We start from the raw sequence: 19,802 nt of genomic DNA on the forward strand, positions 1-19,802 counted from the left end.
GAGAGAGAGAGAGAGAGAGAGAGAGAGAAACATCCTGAGGCAAATTCCTTCTGCTCGATGTAATTATTATTCGTTCGTGTTCGTTTGCGAGATGGATGGAAACTGTAGTAAATAGAACGGAAGGTGTCAAGCGTGGGACGAAGCCTGCAGATGGGTTCGCGGGACGATAACGACTGCCCGTTAAATCGCCCGGCGCCTCATTTTCATTCTTAACGAGATCAACAAGTAAAAAAAGAAAAAAAAAAGAAAAAAAAAGAAAGAAAGAAAAAAAATAACACACAAATCATATGATAGAAAGAAAAGGAAGTATTAACAAATTTTACGACACTCGTTAATTGCCATCGACTCTCTTATTTCTTTCTTTTTTTCTTTCTTGTCTCTCCTTCTTCTTTTGTATATCGTTTTTCTGCTCTTTTTTTTTTTGTTGTTTCTTTTTTTTTTTTTTTTTTTTTTTTTTTTTTTCTTAAAAATTCCAAATCCCTCGTTCGTTTTCCTTGAAATAAGAAGATCGAGAATAAGAAAGTCATTTTCTTAAGGAGAAATGGAAACTACGAAGGAAATAACGTCACTCGTTAATCTCAATTGATTTTTTATTCTTCAGATATTTATCATTCAATTCAGATATTTATCATTCTCGTTTTCATCATATCAGATATCTATAATGAAGGACGTATGTTAGAACAATTGAAAAAGAAAAATGCATTCGTTAATTGCACTTCAATTTCTTTTCTTTTCATTCTTTTCTTTTCTTTTTTTTTTTTTTTTCGTATATTTCCTTCTTTCTTATTTCAAAATTTAACAATTTCCGAGCGTCTCTCGTGTTCGTTCTTCGAAGAGAAGATCGACCGATAGAAAAACAAAAAAAAAAAAAAAGAAAAATCATGGAAAGAAAGAAAAAGAAAGAAAGAGAGGAAAGAACCTTCGCTCGTTAATTAAATAATAATCAAATAAAAAATGAAAAATAATAATCAAATAAAAAATAATAATCAAATTTTTTCCTTTTCTCTTTTTTTTCGATTAAAAATTTTTAATCCCCTTCGTCTTACCAAGATTTATCATTATTTTCTATCAGAATTGCGTTATCTCTTTAAATCGTTCGTTATAATTAATTTGTCAAGAATTTTCCATTGTTTGTAATTAATATTATAAGAATTATCATTTTGAGTATAATAATAAATTAAATAATTTTTAAATCGATGAATGTATCTACTTCGTTATATTTTACGCAAGCACACACACACACACACACACACACATATATATATATATATACAATATATACACATATTAACTTTGAAATTGGAGGAAAAGAGAAGAAAAATGATTAGATTCTTTTTCTAAGAAGTAAACGTCTACTTCCATAAGTTTGCATAGATACATATGTATGTACGTACACATACATACATACATACATACATAAATATATATATATATATATATATATATATATAAATATAAACATATACATACCTACAATACTTGGTAATCAGATTTGAGATATCTTTCTGAGGAATATTACGCTTAACGGTCGGTGGCAGATCAAAGAAGGAAAGTTTTCAAATTGGTGGGAGAAGGAAGTAAGTACATATGTAAGTACTTACTCGAGAGAGTAACGCATATAAATGGTTTAGAATGGTATATACGCAATCGTTGTGTATTACGCGGGAACGAAGATGACAGGCGAGGATCGTGACGTGTAAGCAGATCGAGTAGCACGCATATATAAGGTGTTCTTATTTGACTACGTAAAAATAATTAACTATACTGGGATTAATATTAAAAAGGTAAGATGAAAAACAAAACAAAAAATTAAGAAAGAGAAAAAAAAATATATGTATATATATATATATATATATATATTTGATAGGAAACATTTTTATTGATTGGTCTAACGAAATTCCTCAATATTGTTTTCTATTATTAAATATATTATATTCTGAATTGATTCAAGTTGGACACCCGGTATAATATAGATATAAATCAAGATAGCAGAGATCGTTTTCGTTTGCTCTTATTTTCATACCTTTTTCTTCGTCATCATAATCATCATCGTCATCATTGTCATCATCGTCATCATCGTCATCATTATCATCATCGTTATCATCATCTTTTTACTTTACATACTGCTACGTAGAATTTTACAATCACATGATGATGTGACTTATCTCCATCTCTTTCTTTTTTTCTCTCTCTCTCTCTCTCTCTCTCTCTCTCTCTCTCTCTCTCTCTCTTAGTCTCTCTCGACAGTCTTGTTTTTATTTCAATTACACGTTTCTTGCTCCCAAAGTATTTTCTTACCATCCTTTTTTTTATTTAATTTCTTTCTTTCTCTCTCTCTCTCTCTCTCTTTTCTATCTCTCTCTATCTCTCTTTTTCTCTCATGGACGAACACATACATTCTACAACTATAAAGCATAAATATTTTTCTCGGTTACTCCATTTTCGTATATATAAGTAGTATATATCTACCTATGTAGTTATAGGTCAAGGTTCACGGATGTCACTAGTCCGATTATCATTTCAAAAGATTTTATCCCGTAGTCCTTCCATCTCTTAAGAATTTCCATGTTGGTACGTGTAGCCTCGATGAAAAAGGAAAAAAATTTTTTATTTCCTACGCGGCCTTTCCACGACTCTCGAAGTGGTATTTTGAAACCGTGAGAACAGAAAACTTTTTGCGAATCAGAGAAAAAGAGAGAGAAAAAGAGAAAGAGAGAGAGAGAGAGAGAGAGAGAGAGAGAGAGAAAGAGAGTATGATCTTATCCAGTGGCTTTACGCGAGTCGTTCGTTGTAAACTCGACAAATTTCTGTGATGTCGTGATGTCTTTGTAAGATGATCGGTAGACTTTATATGACATGAAATATTTTTTTGTTTCAGGTATGCTGTTGTATGGATCTTGATGATAACTACGCCAAGTTACAAGGTTACTATAATTTGTTTTATATTTTTATTATTATCAGAATTATTATATATGTGTATATATAAAATAATATATTTATATATTATATATATATATACTCTATATCTCTATATTATTATTTTATTATTATTAATTTATATTTAATTATATTAATTTTTAATATTACAACACAAGATAATTTTTATATTATTTTTATCTATATACATATCGATTTTACATAACATTTATTAACTCTGTTTCTCTTACAATTTCAATTTCTTTAACTTTACGACGTAATTGAAAGAAAAATTTTTTCTTTCTTAACGAAGCGCACAATCGAATCGCTGTATGTCTTTTTCGTTGATGATAAAAAAAAAAAAAAAGAATAAAAAAAAAGAAAAAAGAAGAGAAAAGAAAAGAAATTCATAAAATAGTAGTTAAATATTAAAAGAAATTTTCTATTAAAAAAGGCAACGAGTTTGGAGAATCCAAATATCGATGGTAACAACGAAGAAGCGTCATTGGAGGAAACTACTGAGGATTATTGGGCAGGAAGTGGATCTGGACCGGAGGACGAGCATTCATTGCAAAATGAAACAAGAGAAGCTTTGACACACGAAGCAAGTGATCACGATGCGGTATGTTTCATTCGAAATAATAATATTACGATAAGTCAATAAAATTGTACTTTCGTTTATCAGAATTCTAAAAATTTATGGTTATTATTAAAAATAACTTTTAAATATTAATATTAATCGTTTACGAAAATTTTGTTTAGCCTTCTAATTATATATCATTATATATAATAATAATAATAATAATAATAATAATAATAATATAATATAATCGGTATGCTTGAAGTAGTACAATCTAAAAGAAGAATCACTTGAGAACTTTTGGCCCATCCTGTATTTGTCTATAATATTAAAAAAAAAAAAAAAAAAAAAAAAAAAAAAAAAAAAAAAAAAAAAAAAAAAAAATGCATATAACGCGACACACACACACGCACACACACGCATACACACACACATATATATATACATAAAGAAAAAAGATATAATGCAGCAATGAAATGACTATACTTATTTTGCAATTAACATTGGTATACGATAGAAATTGTGAAGGTTTATTAAAAAAACGAACGACGGAAGTTGATATAGAAAATTACGAACGTTCACGTTTTTACGTTCTTTCATCTTAGATCAATATGTTCCACGATTAATTGATGAGCGGTCTTCGTTCGTAGAGAATGATCGACGAACGATAAAAAATGAACGACTATGACGACGACGACGACGATGATGCAAAAGAAAGAAAAAATAAAAAGAGGACGATGAAATAAAAAAGAAAAAAAAGAAAATAAAATAAAATAAAAGATGAGAAGAATAGCAGCATCATCGTTCACACATTTTCTCTTCTAACACATTTCTTCCTTATTGGCAAATAATAATTAATTGTTATATACGGTTTATCCCATGGAAACTTTATACATTGTATATATTAAAACTAAACCCATAGGAAAAAGTTAACAAACGGAAGTTTTCTTTTCGTTCGTTCGAATAATATTCCTCTTATCGTTTCTTTCTTTCCTTTTCTTTTTTTTTTCCTTTTTTCTCTTTTTTCTCTCGAATCCTTTTTTTCGGATTTTTTCTTTGTCTTTATTTTCTCCTTTCTTTTTCTTTCCTTCGGTTCTTCGATGATACACAATATCTTTATTCATCTAAATATTCTATTTAAATTCCTTTAGATAACAAAACTTGTTACGAGAACTTCCGTTTAGTTATATATATATATATATATGTGTGTGTGTGTGTATGTCTGCGTGTATGCATATATGTTTATTATTAATGTAATAAATTTAAATGGCATTTACGCAAACACAGATGGACTTATGCGACAAGTAAATACTTACGAGAGACTCGATTTAAACGATACCGATCGAGAGCCATAGAAAACGTACGGGATTGAAATGCGGTCTACCTTGACCTTCGCTAGTCGTTGAAATAGTTTCGAGATAGGGAAAAAAAAAAAAGAGGAAACAAGGAAAATAGAAATACAGAACATAAATTCTTCTTGTTCGTACGAGAAACATTCGAATTCCCGTTTAATATCCGGTCAATATATTTTATACTATTGTAATAATAATAAATATATATATATATATATATATATATATATATATATATATATATATATATATGATTAGAATATATTCGAACGATTCAATATTTTTTTTATTTTTTTTTTCTCTTTCCTTATCCTTCGTTCAATTAAAAAATTTTTTCGAAAATTCACTACGTTTACTACGCGCTCTTTCATTATTGAAATTATTGATTCTTTCTTTTTCTTTTGGTTTTCTTTTTTTTTTCTTTCTTTCTTTCTTTCTTTCTTTCTTCTTTAATTTAGGTATCATCGCGATATCGCAATTTTTTTAATTTGATTTAATTTAAAAATATATCTGAGAAAAATCACCGTGCGTTGTTTTTCATTATTAAAATTGTTAGTTCATTCTTCCTTTTTCTTTTCTTTTTTTTTTTTTCTTTTCCTCTTCTTACTTTCTTTTTCTTCTAATTTAGACGCCATCGCGCGATCTTTTTCTTTGTTTTTAATTTCGATTAAAGGATTCCTTTGAAAAAAAAAAGAAAAAAAAAAAACAAAAAAACAAAAAATTACGTCGTGCATCTTTACCGTAGAAATTATTAGTTAATTTCTTTCTTTTCTTTTTTCCTTTTCTTCTTTTCTTAAGATTTCTTTACAAAAAAAATTACGACGTACATTTTTCCTATAGAAATTGTTACTTCAACTTTTTTTCCTTTTAATAATTTCTTTAGAAAAAAATCACGACGTGCAACTTTGCCACAGAAATTTTTTTTGCTATAGAAATTGTTACTTCAACTTTTTTTCCTTTTAAAAATTTCTTTAGAAAAAAATCACGACGTGCAACTTTGTCACAGAAATTATTAATTTATTATGAAAAATAAAATATAGATATCATCGATAACATCATTTTGCAATATCTTTTTGCAAATACATGTACGTCATATATATATATATATATATATATATATATATATATATATATATATATATATTAATTAGATCGGATTTAATTAGACCGGAAACAAAACGGGTTTCTCGTTCATTCGGACATATTGGATTAATAGAAATGACACTTAGATATAATCACGGAAATGATATCACTGGCTTTTCTCTTTCAAGAGATCGGTTAATGACTTTCGATTTTTCCTTCTCGGGAATAACTAAGTAAATAAGTACTTACTTACCCATCAATGTAAATTTTCATCAGCGTTATCGATCTTCGGTTATCGATCCGTGCGTGTCACTCGATCGAAGATGACAGAAGTGAAGAACGGAAAAGGGAAAAGCGTCCTTAAATATCACGCGAAACCGACAGCTAATAATAATAATAATAATAAGAATAAGAATAAGAACAAAAATAATAATAATAATAATAATAATAATAATGAAACGAGATTTACATCGAAGACGACGTATCGAGATACTCTTGAGAGAATCGATGAATTTCGATTTTTTTTATCTTCTTCCCGTTTCTCGTATTTTTTTCTTATTTGTTTTTTTTTTTTTTCTCTTCATTTGTAATCATCAAATCGAATTATTCATTCATTCATTCAATTTATTTATCTGCCAATCGACTAACACGATGTCGTTGTAACGTTACAAGAGAGAGAGAGAGAGAGAGAGAGAGAGTCATTAAAAAAAAAAAAAAGAAAAAAAAAAGAAAAGAAAAAGAAGAACAAATTTAAGAAATTAAACTTTTCTTTCGCTTTAATCTTCGTCCGAAAGAAAAATGTCGACTACGAGTTTTACTACACGTGGGAGGGGTAGGGGCACGGGGGGTGGGGGTGGGGGAATAAAAATTGAATCAACTTGTCACGTTGGATCAACGTCGAGTTATATTACTCTTAAAAAGAAAAAAAAAAAAAAAAAAAAAAAAAAAAAAAAAAAAGGAACCTGCAGAAGAAAAGAGAGAAATTTAAGAAATGAAAAAAAAAACAAAAAAATTAAACTTTTCTTTCACATTAATAATTAAACATTTCTTTAGCTTTGACTCTTCCTCTACGAAAGATAAAATTACAATTTCGAATTCGGCGTTTTCAGATCAACACGTGAGAGATTGGTGTGTTGATGAGGTGGGGGTAAGAGGGGATAAGGGGGAAAATAAACTTGTCGCGTTCGATGAACGTCGAAGTTATTTTACACCTTTAGAAGAGAAAATGAAAGGAGATAAGATAAAAGAATGAAATAAAATGAAAGAAAATAAAATAAAATAAAGAAGAGAAGAAAAATGAGAGAAAATAAAAAAGAAAAAAAGAAAAAAAAAAAGACAAAAGTGGAATTCTCGAACGACATCGATCATGATCAGTGAATCCTTTCGTATTTTTACGATTACCATTATCGACGGGCAGAGACGCGCAGATGATGATCGGTCGGCGTCCGATCTTTATCACAAAGGAACCGCAGTGATTCTTACTCTGTTAACGTCTTCGAAATGACAAGAAGGAAGTGAAATCGTGAATTGCCGGTAGAAACGATCCTTTTTAAAAGATTCGAAAATATCGTGCCGGGTTCTCATTTACGGTAAAGAAAGGAGAATAGGAAACGGGGGTGGGTGAGTTGACTGGATGAGGTGAGGGGAGAACAATAGGAAACAGCAAAATGCGTTTGAAGGAAGTTCGTAGCAACGAGCAAGTAAGCGCAAGGGATAGGAATAAACGTACCGAGTAAGGCCCATAAACGATTCCAACACCCTCCTACTATTTCTCATTCTACTATTCTTTCCTCTATACACTTCTCTCTCTCTCTCTCTCTCTCTTTATCTTTCTCTCTCCTCTTCACCCTTTCGCGAATTCCAGAAACGTACCTCAAAAGTGGAATCCGTGAAAAGCAATAATTTCTCGCCGGAATGGATGAGAACCAAGGGAAACGACTTTAAGAGCTTTCAGACAAGAAAGTGGAATATGGCGAAGAAAGAGAGAAGAGAAAGAATAAGAAAGAAAGAAAGAAAGAAAGAAAGAAAGAAAGAAAGAGAAAGAGATAGAAAGAATGAAGAAGAAGAAGAAGAAGAGAAATAACATGCTTGTGTTTCTTCATAACTAAGGCATATGGAGGCTGTTTGCAACTTTTTAGTACTCGGAACGTTTACCACCAACCACGTGCGCTCCTCCTCCTTCTCCTCCTCCTCCTCCTCCTCCTCCTTCTTCATCATCATCTTCTTCTTCTTCTTCTCCTCCTCCTACTCCTCCTTCTCTTCGTCTCTCTTCTCATTCTCTTTCTTCTTCGAGTTTTCTCACCTGATTTGGCCGAGTAGGTGTCTACAAACTCTCGGCATGCATCCTCCTGACAACCTAGCAAAGATTATTCCTCTCTTCTTACCCTCACCTTTTTGTTTACTTTTTCTGTTTTCTTTTTTCTTCCTTTTTCTTTTTTTTTTGCTTGTTCGTCTTCGTCTTTGTCTTTGGCTTCTTCATCTTTGTCTTCATCTTTTTCTTCTTCTTCTTCTTCTTCTTCTATTTCTTCTTCTTCTTCTACTACTTACGTGATAGTATTAGTACTCGTACATACATATCTAAGTATCTACACGTCGAACGAGTTGGAAAGAGATAGAAGAGTGTATACACGAGCTCGTAAAGCGTTAGTCACGCGCTGCTCGTGCCTCGTGTTTTTCGAGAGCTTCCACGAGAAACAGAGAGAGAGAGAGAGAGAGAGAGAGAGAGAGAGAGAGAGAGAGAGAGGGAGGGAGAGAGAATCTTCTCTCTCAAGAACGATCTCTTCTTCCTCTTCCTCTTTAACATCATCACGACTTCGTACCATTTCCATCTACACATTGCTGTTCTTCTATGCTGTTCTTCCTACTCGGTAGCGATTTGTCGATCCTAAGGTTAAAGGGACTCGTTAACGTAGGTCAAAGGTCTTAGTTTGCTGCTCGAGAAAGAAAGAAAGAGAAAAAGAGAGAGAAAGAGAGTCGATCGTTAGTCGATTCAAGAGGAATGGGTGACGATGTAATGTTTGATGATTTATGAGAAAATATTACGTCCACTGTTATTTAATACGTAGATAGATAGATGGTACATATTATGAGTACGTATTTTATTTATTTTCTTTATATATATATATTATATAGTATATATTATTTTATATTAATACAATATATTTTGATATTTATATATCGTTTGGTATAGTACACGTTGGTTCGATATTTAAATGTATATTCACCGTACATCGATACGTATCTTATTTTTTCTTCTTTCGTATGAGTCATTCAATAGATTTATTTTGATGATATATTATTTATATAATATAGTATATAGTTTATTTGATATTTATATTTCATGTGATATATATATATATATATATAATATTTTTATATAAATAATTATTTATTTACTTACGTTCGTTATCTCATCTTATTTATTTTATTATTTAATGAAAATTATATTTCAAACGATCAATGCGCTATGATTCTAAATTTTCTACGTATTTTTATTCAGAAATAAATTGATCTCGTTAATATTTTGTATATTAATAAAAATATACAAATATAATAATGTTAGATATTTGTATGTAATTGTAAATAAATGACATTTTGTTTTAATTCATTTGAAGGTTGTATATGTGGGCGAAGGAGGAGCATACGTTCCGGTACCATCTTTAAAAAATCGTCCATTAAGCCCGAATCTTCAAGCTTTGCAAACTCTTCAAGGTCTTCAAGGATTAACAGGTGGGGGTGGAACAGGAGTTGTAGCCGACGAAGAATGGCGAAGACATCCAGAAACTTGGGATAGGGAACATAGAAGATATAGACCGAACACAACCAGAGTACAACGTAAGTGAATTCAATCGAACAAAATTTATTTTTTATATTAACATGGGAAATATAATTATTATTATTATTATTATTATTATTATTATTATTATTATTATTATTATTATTATTATTATTATTATTATTATTATTATTATTATTATTACTTTTAATTGATCCTATAAATTTTCTATAGAACTAGAACATTTTTTTTTTGTTCAAATACTATTGTATCATCAGTCGATAAATAATATTTTTATATAATGAATGAATCGTCGTTGTGAATAAATTGATATGAAATATCAATCGATCGATACATAATCAAATTTAATCGATTTCTATTCTGTTGACGAAATATTTTATTATTATTATTAATTGATCCTTAATATTCAGTTCAAAGACGAAATTTGTCGGGATGTAATTGGCTATGAATAAAAAATTTTATTTTGAAAAAAGAAAATTTTTTTTAAATAATTTAAAAAAAGAAAAAAGAAAGGAACGATGGATCGTTTTGTAATCGAACAAAATCAATTTCTATTTTCAACGAAATATCCATCGTTAATTCTCAATCTAATCTTAGATTTTCTTTAACGTCAAATTTTCGGAATAATTATTGTCGAATAAAATCAAATAAATATTTTTCATCGATCGTTGTGACTGACATTAAAAAATTGGAGCGATGGTAACGAGCAAAAAAAAAAAAAAAAAGAAAAAAAAGAAAAAATGATCGATTGATAAAAATACAAAATAATTATTTCACTTTTTATTAACGAAACATTCTTCAATATTCTTTTAATCGATCCTCAACAAATCGAAATTATATTCAATAATTATTAAAATAAATATGAACAGTAAAGAGATTTCTTTCTATTATTATCGGCAAAAACGTACTTCATTATTTTCTTTCGTTGTTCCTTAAGATTATCTCGTGTTCTTGAGCGAGCGAAAAAGGAATAACAATTGTTGGCGAATCAAATGAAAAGTTAAAAAAAAAAACAAAAAAAAAAAAAAAAGGAAGAAGAAAAAAAAAAGATAAAAAATAATAAAAAAATAACAAGTAACAACGAAAAAAATATCTTTTAAATTGACCTTCCGTCGCTTGTAATTAGAAAGTAAATAAACGAGTTGAAGATGATCGATTAAATGTAAAAAAGGAAAAAGAGAAAAAAATGGATAAGTAAGTATAGAAAGAGAAAGAAAATTTCGAGAGTGTGTTGATGGCGAATGGCTACCGTTAGAGTACGGGCAATTAAAACGGTGTCGGAAAGTCGTAGAACGTTGCTGGCACCAAAAGTAGAAGGGAGAAAAGTTTAGCACACCTTCTTCTCGATCCTCTTCATGGTTATCTATCTCTATCTCTATCTCTCTATCTCTCTATCTCTCTATCTCTCTTTACCTTCTCTTTTGGGATCATCGATGGGATCTACGTTCGATCTCTCGCTGTTAAAACAGTGATGACGATGTTCTAACGTCAAGAAAATCCAAGTTAATTTAATCCCGCGATTACGGAAATGCGATACCGTGTAATCGATGATAATTGGAACGTTCTTACTCACCGACGCATTTTACAAATTTTTCATTGATTGATTAAGAAAAGGAAGAAATAAGAGATAAGCAAGAAAAAATAGAAAAGAAAAAAAAAAAAAAGAAAGAAAACAAAAATTGTTATCGATCGTATCGTGACAAACACATACATACACACATACACATATATATATATATATATATATATACATATATGTAATTTACCGAATTTACCGTTGGGATAATTTAATGATTACTTTGATAACGTCAAATCTGATCGATAATAATAATATCGTATGTGTATTCACCATCGGGATTATAAATAATCCCGAAAAAAAAATTGTTAATCCGACGTGTTCGCCTTTTCTATATAACTCGTTTGGAAATTTTTCCATCGTGGAATTAATTTTCGTTGGGTGTTTGATTTAAAGAAGAAAAAAAAAAAAAGAGAGAGAGAGAGAGAGAGAAAAGAGAAAGAAAAGAAAATAAGAATGAAAAAAGAAGAAGAAAAAATAAATGATTATGATAATCGCGTCGGATGGATATTAATCGAGGATTATTATTTCGATAATTTAAATGGCTTCGACGAAGAAAAAGAAAAGGAAGATAAAAAAAAAAAAAAAAAAAAGAAAAAAAACGAAAAGAAGAAAAAATATTATCGATTAGAAGATTGCAGATCTGATCGATCGTTTTCTTTCTATCTTTCTTTCTTCTTCTTCTTCTTCTTCTTCTTCTTCAAAGGTGGGGGAGGAAGAGAAGAAACAGGAACAGGAGGAGGAGGAGGAGAAGGTGGAGAAAGAGAAGGAGAATGCGCGAACGATCGTCGATGAGCGTGCGAAAAGAGAAAAGGCACGTAGTTATAAATGATAGATGCCAAGGCACGTAGTAGGAGAAATAGAGATAGACAGAGACCTCTCTCTCTCTCTCTCTCTCTCTATCTCTCTCTCTCTCTCTTTCTCTTTCTCTATAGTAAAGATAGGTTCAATGAAGTCGTAAAGACTGCCGCGCAATGCACCGCGGGAACTTAAGGCCACCGGGTGGTATCGTCAATTACGCGAAAGAAGGACCATTAACTTTAATGTATCCTCTTGCTATACATGTAAAGATTCTTATATACGTTCTCATTCATATATTATATAAATACATCGTATTTACTTCTTCGTATATCCATTTTTCCACGTTATTACGTTAAAACGTCTATTAATAATTCATGTCGAGTAGTAATAGTAATAATAATAGTAATAGTAATTAGTAATAATAATTCGACATTGTCGATTTTCGTTGAGTAAGTGTCTTACTTCACCTTGATTGCTTTTACAAATTGCAATGATTGTATCTGTAAATGGTAAGATAGTTGCATTTTCGTTTCTTCTCTTCTTTTCTCTCTCTCTCTCCCTCTCTCTCTCTCTCTCTCTTTTTCTTCAGTGTTTTTTCTTTCTCGCCTGTCGCATTTTAAGATTAAAAAAACGATGAATCTCGGTCATTTTCCTTTCTTCCTTCTTTTTTTTTTCTTCTTCTTCTTCGTTTTTTTTTTCTCCCCTGTTTATCATCGAGCGTATATCGGCATTGCGCAATCCCTTCTATTGTTTACGCAGCGTCGTTTTACCGGACAATGAACACAAAGCATGCATCCGCAATTCTAATAAGCGTGCCTTTGTGTATGTAAGTACGTTTAACAGATAGAAAGAATGAAAGAAAGAGAGAGAGAGAGAGAGAGGGAGAGAGTGAGAGTGAGGGAGGGAGGAAAAAAGAAAGAAATAAAGTGAAAGAAGATGTTGCTCGAAAATGCACTCGTAGACAGACAGAGAGAGAAAGAGAGAGAATGAGGGAGATTGAATGAAAAAGAGAGAGAGAGAGAGAGAGAGAGAAGGGGACGTGGGAGGGAGGGAGAGGGCAAAGGAGGCATAGAGGACGTTGGCGTGGAACGAAAAGTTGTATCATCGAAGAGGACGTCCCTCCGACTGAGACTATCTTCATCCTCCATCTGGCATATCTTTCTTTTTATCCAACAATTCAACTCGGCGGATTACTACTACGCCACGATGTAAACGTTTTGCGCTTATCTATCACGAAGAGCGACTACGAAGGGACGAATCACCCTAACGAAACGTTTTACTTTCACTCCTCATAGTCCGACCTCTTTTCCTTGACGAGCCTTCACGGTCCTATTATTCTAACGCGAAATATCGATTCCGCCCGAACAATACGAAAATGGACGCACGCGTTGACGGGAAATAGAAATTTTCTTTTTCTTTTTCCTTTGTTATTTTTTCTTCTTTCTTTTCTTTTTTTTCTTTCTTTTTGATAATGCACTTTGCTCCTTCTTCTTCTTCTTCTTTTTATTCTCCCATCTTTTCTATCCTTTTTTTTTTGTCTCTTTTCTTTTCTTTTCTTTTATTGGTTTTCTCTTCATTATATATATATATATATATTAGGGGGGCCGGAAAGTAATGTCGCTTTCTTAAATCAAATTCAATAAGAATAAATTTTTAACAAGTTTTTATTTTTAAAATCACAATCAAATATCGACATGCACAAAAACGACATTACTTTCCGGTCCACATAATATATTAGGTTGGATACCATGAAATGGGCGTTCTTGTTTAATTATTTATTTTCATTCAACGCCCGTTTCATAGTTTCCAACCTAATATTAGAATATAATAATATATTAAAAATATATATTAGAAATTCGTTGCACTTATAAAATATGTAATTCGTATCGTACGAGACTTTTGGAAATTATCCTATCGATGAATCTTCTTTTTTTTTTTCTTTTTTTTTTTTTTTCTTCCCCCCGAAAAGCGACATATCGATTTTAATTGAACTTTGATTTGAAAAAGAAACGCGGTAAAGGGCAAAGAAGAGATTTATCTTCGACAATTTCTTTTTCATTTTGTAACAGAAAATTTGACATGTAATTGTGTAATTTCGTATTTTTGTTATATCGTTTGTACCATCGTCCGAATTTTCCAATATCGACGCATAAAATGAATTTTTTTCGATAACATGAATTTTTGTTTCTTTTTCTTTTCTTTTCTTTCTTTTTCTTTCTTTTTTCTTTCTTTCCCTTATTTTATAGAAGAAATTTCTTACACTTAACGTAAATAATTATACTTACACACACACTATATATATAATGCATTTTTTGTTTGTTTCAGATATCGAAGCGGAGTGCCAAGACGATTACATGAAAATCAGGATTGGTTTTAATGGATCCTTCACTGGATTACTTTACTCGGCAGGTAAAGTGACATTGCAGAATCTTCTAATCTAACTTATTATTCTTTACAAAGCAATATCGATCGTACGAGAACGATATAACTCGAGTAATGCGATTAATAGCAATCGATCTCACATCGAGTGAATCGATTTAGTGGCTCGTTCCTAGGATGCTATTACTTAATCAGAATTTCCTCGAGGGTTGAGATTCGAATCTTTGTTATGTGTTACTAGTGTTCGTCAAGGACAATTGCATTTAATTACAGGATATTCTTACGATCCGGACTGCATGTACGTTAATGGAACTGGCCGTGATTACTATGAATTCTATATCCAATTGAATCGATGCGGTACCCTGGGCGAGAACACTCATCACCAGGACAGCAGAAAGAATCCCACGGTACGTATGAGATGAGAGTGATGACGTAGAAAAAAAAAAGAAAATTAATTGATAAATTAATCAAAAAAAAAAAAAAAATGCACTTAATGATAATAATAAAGAGAAATCGATATCCTCCAGTGTCGATATCGGATCGTTAATCGTCGTCTTTGATTGACGATAAGAGAAAAAGAATAAAAGATTAATCATTGTCCGTAGAAAAATCTCATGTGGAATACCGTCACCGTTCAATATAATCCATTGATCGAGGAGGAATTTGACGAACATTTTAAAGTCACCTGCGAGTATGGCTACGATTTTTGGAAAACCGTGACATTTCCATTTTTGGACGTAGAGTGAGTTCGTTTATTTTTATTTATTTCATTTAATATCGACAGATCAATTTTATCGAATAATCTTCATATTAATATTAAAAAGACACCGAAACTTAATATATACCTATATTGCCCAAAAGCAGTCAATATGACAGCATTGTGAACGAATAACTAATGTGTTTTGAAATTTTTTTTTTATTTTATTTTTAATATTTCTTATATATTATTTACAATTATATAACAAGTTATTAGTAAATATTAACAATAAAAAGAAAAATTCTAAGAAATTGTGTCATTTATATACATAATTGTTTTTCTAATTGAAATTAAAAAGCAATCAAAATGACTCCCTTGGGCAATCTAGCGTTAAAAATATAAGATGTATATATATATATTGGAAACTATGAAACGGGCGTTGAATGAGAATAAATAACTAAACAAAAACGCCCGTTTCATAGTTTCCAATCTAATATATATATATATATATAATGTTGATAAAGTCAATATGTTCAATTAAAATTAGAACAAAGTTAGAAAATTGAAAAGATCTTATGTTTAAGATCTAAAATAATAAATATAAAATACTAAAGATTTGTAAAGATGAAATAAATTGTTCGATTAAAATGATTATTGATAAATATAATTTAATCGAATATAATAAATAAAACGATAGATCATCAATTGATTTCAAATTGTTCCTAAAAGAATCCCTTTTTCTTATGTCCGTTATCCAATACCGTGGGGAATCGTGTTGTTGAAATACCGTGAGATAACGGGTAGATGTTGAGATCATTGGCAATTTCTATAGTACCGTCTCCTTCTCAGGGTCGCCACGGGAAATCCCGTAGTCTTCACCCTCCAGCCACCGGAGTGCTACATGGAAATCAGATACGGTTACGGGACCACTGGAACTAGAGTGGCTGGACCAGTTCGCGTTGGCGATCCTCTGACTCTCATTATCTACATGCGCAGCAAATACGGTACGGTAATATTAACGTTTCTTTAGTTTGCTCACAATGAAACGTAAGCACGCGTCATACTTATTTTCATTTTATGGGTTAAGATATATATATATATATATATATATATATATATATATATATATATATATATATGTATATGTACGAGTAACTCGTCATTTTCATTCCGCATCATCAATCCGATCGCATACAGCCGCTTTTCTTATTACACGATATCATTCTTTGATTTTTTCATTGTATCAATGGATTATCCAATGATAAATAAATCTTATGAGATTTTAAATATATTTTTTAAATCGATACATTTTTAATCGAGAAATAAAAGGAATAAGACAAAAGGAAAGAATAAAATAAACGACGTTTTAAAAATAATGAAACGTTGTTAAATGACACTAGAATTAATTAGAATTAATTAAAGAAGCGAATAATAACAACGTATGCTACAACGTCCTCATATTATAGATCGATAAATCGTCAATGTTTCGTCTTAGATGGTTTTGACATAGTCGTGAACGATTGTTACGCTCACAACGGTGGAAACAAGAGGATTCAACTTATCGATCAATACGGATGTCCCGTCGACGATAAACTGATTAGCAGATTTCGAGGATCCTGGTCGGAGAGTGGATTATTTGAGACTCAAGTATTCGCATATATGAAGACATTTAGGTTTACAGGCTCGCCTGCATTGTATATCGAGTGCGACGTTCGTATGTGCCACGGTCGATGTCCGGTAAGAATATTATAATCAAAAAAAAAAAAAAAAAAAAACAAAGAAAAGAAAGGAAGAACAAAATTGCCTGAAGAGAACCGATTTTTATTCTATTTTATTTATTTGAAAATTTTTAGAGTCAACCATGCCATTGGAGGAATGCAAAAAATGTTGCGAAAAGATCTGTGTCGGACATGATCGGTGGACCAACGACACCAGCTACGAGTTTGTCGGAAAATGTAAATCTTTTTCAATCCTTACGAGTACTTCAAGAAGGGGAAGTGGACACGGAATTATTCCAAAACTCTACTACAGCTTCTCGCAATGGTAATTAAACGTTCCATGGTAAAATATTATCGATTGATATAAAAAGTTCCTACAAATATTATAATAAATTATTATTAAATGTTAATTAATGAAGAAATGAATTTGCAGGTTCAAACGATCCCTCGAACGACAGAGTGTGTTTAAGATCGAGCGTGATGAGTACGATCGTAGGATTAGGCTGCGGTATAATTTGTTTATTGTCGGGCACATTATTAGCAATGTGTTCGCGAATGCGACGACAAGCGCGAGAGAAATTGCTCTCGGATAGCATAAGTTATATGACGCACAAGGGTAGAATTAATTAAGTGTGGTCCTGGGTGAAAATATATTTGGGGATTAATTTCGTTCTTTCTTCCCGTGGTTCTTGCGATTGCAATGTTTTTTTTTTTACCGACGGAGATCGGTCAAGAAGGGTTGGGAAGGGGGGAAAGAAACAAAGAAAAGTGAAAGAAAAAAGAAAGAAAAAGAACGAGAATTCGTCGGTAAAACAGAAATCTGCATTACCGTGACTCGATGTCGCGAGATATCGACGTTATCGGGAGGGACGAACGATAAAAGAGAATCGAATGGATTTTTATCTAAATGCCAACGAGTATGCAACAAGTTAACAAGCTACTTCGATGAAAGACTTTAGTATTTTAGTGTGCCTAACGATAAAACAAATAACGCCTTAACAACTATAATTTACTATTTAGTTTAATTCATTATATAATGATTCATTAATACTCAAGACGAGGAGCGTAATATTTAAGAACGACGACCTCGGTACTATTATTTTATTTTTGCCTTAACTCGATTTTTTCCGTTTTCATTGAAGAAAACGTTTCCGCCGATAAAGTAGAGTTCTACCGGTAATGTAGTAATCATTGCGAGTTGTGAAATCATTGTTACTCGTAATTTTGAACGAGTACTTCTTGATTTCGTTATTTCGCGAAAATACTTTTTCTATGTTCTTTGATATCTTCTTTTTTTTTCGTTTGTTTTTTTTTTTTTTTTTTTTTTTTTTCTATATATATCTGCGCTCTTTGCGACGACGTAGACCGATCTTTCTCTCTTTTATTCTTTTTCATTATAATCATAAGAATTTTAACTGGAATCCGATCGCTTTATCGTGCGTCGGTAATAGAGATAATAAAGTTTTCATGAACTTTGCCAGAGTCCTCGGAGGTTAGTTTATAATAATAAATATCTCTTCGATACATTAGGAGGGAAATGAAAAGGAGCGAATTATAGTATGAAGGTATTTTATTAATCATCTACGGTTACATTATTATTATATGCTCAAACGCTATTAATCGGCATATTCAGGAACATTATTATTCTTTTAGAAAAAAATCCGAGGATAAGTTACCGTCAGTCGGTAATTATTTCAAGAACGTAAGTCTTCACGAGAGCCATCCCTTTAATTAAGGGCCACACAACGTTTCTGAATGTTCGCGAATAATATTAATTTACAAATTAAGCTTTCATTCATTATTATATGATATGATAATTAATTGATTAATTAATTACACGTAGGATTATATAATGGCTAAAGTAATTATGTTAAAGCTCGAACCCTGATCTCTCAGAAAATATGACAAGAGAGAAACGAAAAAAAACGTGAAAGACAACAAAAATTATATAAAAGAACTTAAAAAAAAAAAAAAAAAAAAAAAAAAAAAAAAAAAAAAAAAAAAAAAAAAATAAACAAAGAAGGAGAGAAAGTTAAACAACAGACGCGCTTAGAACGTACGGCCAGTGAGGATTAAATAATATTTCGTGAACGTGTTAATTCAAAGAATAGAAAAAAAAGCAATAATAATAATAATAAGAAGAAGAAGAAGAAGAAGAAGAAGAAAAATTAAACGTATACAATTCGTTTTATTTCATTAAAATTTTTCAAATGTCCACGCGAAATATTAATTTCCCCTCCTGGTCGTTTATTATTATAAACACGCGCATATACATGCACGCAGCATATAGCAAATAGTAGCGTGTAAAATGCCTTTCGATTTTCCGTCCTAAAAAAAAAAAAAAAAAAAAAAAAAAAATAACTCCGTCCATACGATAACCTTTCACCTATATATACATATATTTTTCTTTTTATTTTTTGTTCCTTTTTTTTCTTTTTTTTTTTTTTTTTTTTTTTTTTTTTTTTTTTGTTATTCCTTTTCTTTTTCTTTTTTTCTATGGGAAGACATCAGGATTCATGCGATTAAGGATTAATTAGGTATTATTTGTAAATATAGTACTACGTCGATTAACTCATGATATTTATAATTTAAGCTCGTGTGTAACAAGGTTTTCCAATAAACAATAGACGGAGAAATGAATTTCTCTAATGACGTGTTGATATGTTAATTTTTTCTTATATCATGTAAGTGGACATATGTTTTTTTTTTTTTTTTTATCCATACATAAACCATAAGTAATTATTAAGAAAATAATTATGAAACGATTAAACTTAATCCACTATTTCTTTCTCTCTCTCTCTCTCTCTCTCTCTCTTTCTTTTTTCTTTTTCTTCTTTTTCTTTTTTAACAAAAATTTTACATTATCGCATCAAAGATATCGAAAATGAAATATCCGACAAAATT

At 30.8% G+C, this 19,802-nt stretch overlaps 1 protein-coding gene across 3 annotated transcripts in view; it reads left to right on the forward strand.

Annotated features, from left to right (window-relative positions):
- Window positions 1-19,551, forward strand: part of LOC124947865 — a 74,700-nt gene extending 55,149 nt beyond the window's left edge. For 2 of the 3 annotated variants that reach the window (XM_047490576.1, XM_047490579.1), the window contains exons 2-11: window positions 2,879-2,924; window positions 3,371-3,538; window positions 9,546-9,765; window positions 14,430-14,513; window positions 14,757-14,890; window positions 15,089-15,225; window positions 16,030-16,184; window positions 16,676-16,917; window positions 17,034-17,223; window positions 17,332-19,551. In XM_047490576.1, coding sequence (XP_047346532.1) covers window positions 2,879-2,924; window positions 3,371-3,538; window positions 9,546-9,765; window positions 14,430-14,513; window positions 14,757-14,890; window positions 15,089-15,225; window positions 16,030-16,184; window positions 16,676-16,917; window positions 17,034-17,223; window positions 17,332-17,528 — 1,573 coding nt within the window. In that variant the 3' untranslated portion in view covers window positions 17,529-19,551. Of the gene's footprint in view, window positions 1-1,576; window positions 1,785-2,878; window positions 2,925-3,370; window positions 3,539-9,545; window positions 9,766-14,429; window positions 14,514-14,756; window positions 14,891-15,088; window positions 15,226-16,029; window positions 16,185-16,675; window positions 16,918-17,033; window positions 17,224-17,331 lie in introns of those variants that run through there. The other variant, XM_047490577.1, reaches the window with a different exon arrangement.
- Window positions 19,552-19,802: the final 251 nt, after the last annotated feature.

Source organism: Vespa velutina, chromosome 3 (genome assembly GCF_912470025.1).
Source record: "Vespa velutina chromosome 3, iVesVel2.1, whole genome shotgun sequence".
In the NCBI taxonomy this organism is placed as follows: Eukaryota; Metazoa; Arthropoda; class Insecta; order Hymenoptera; family Vespidae; genus Vespa; species Vespa velutina.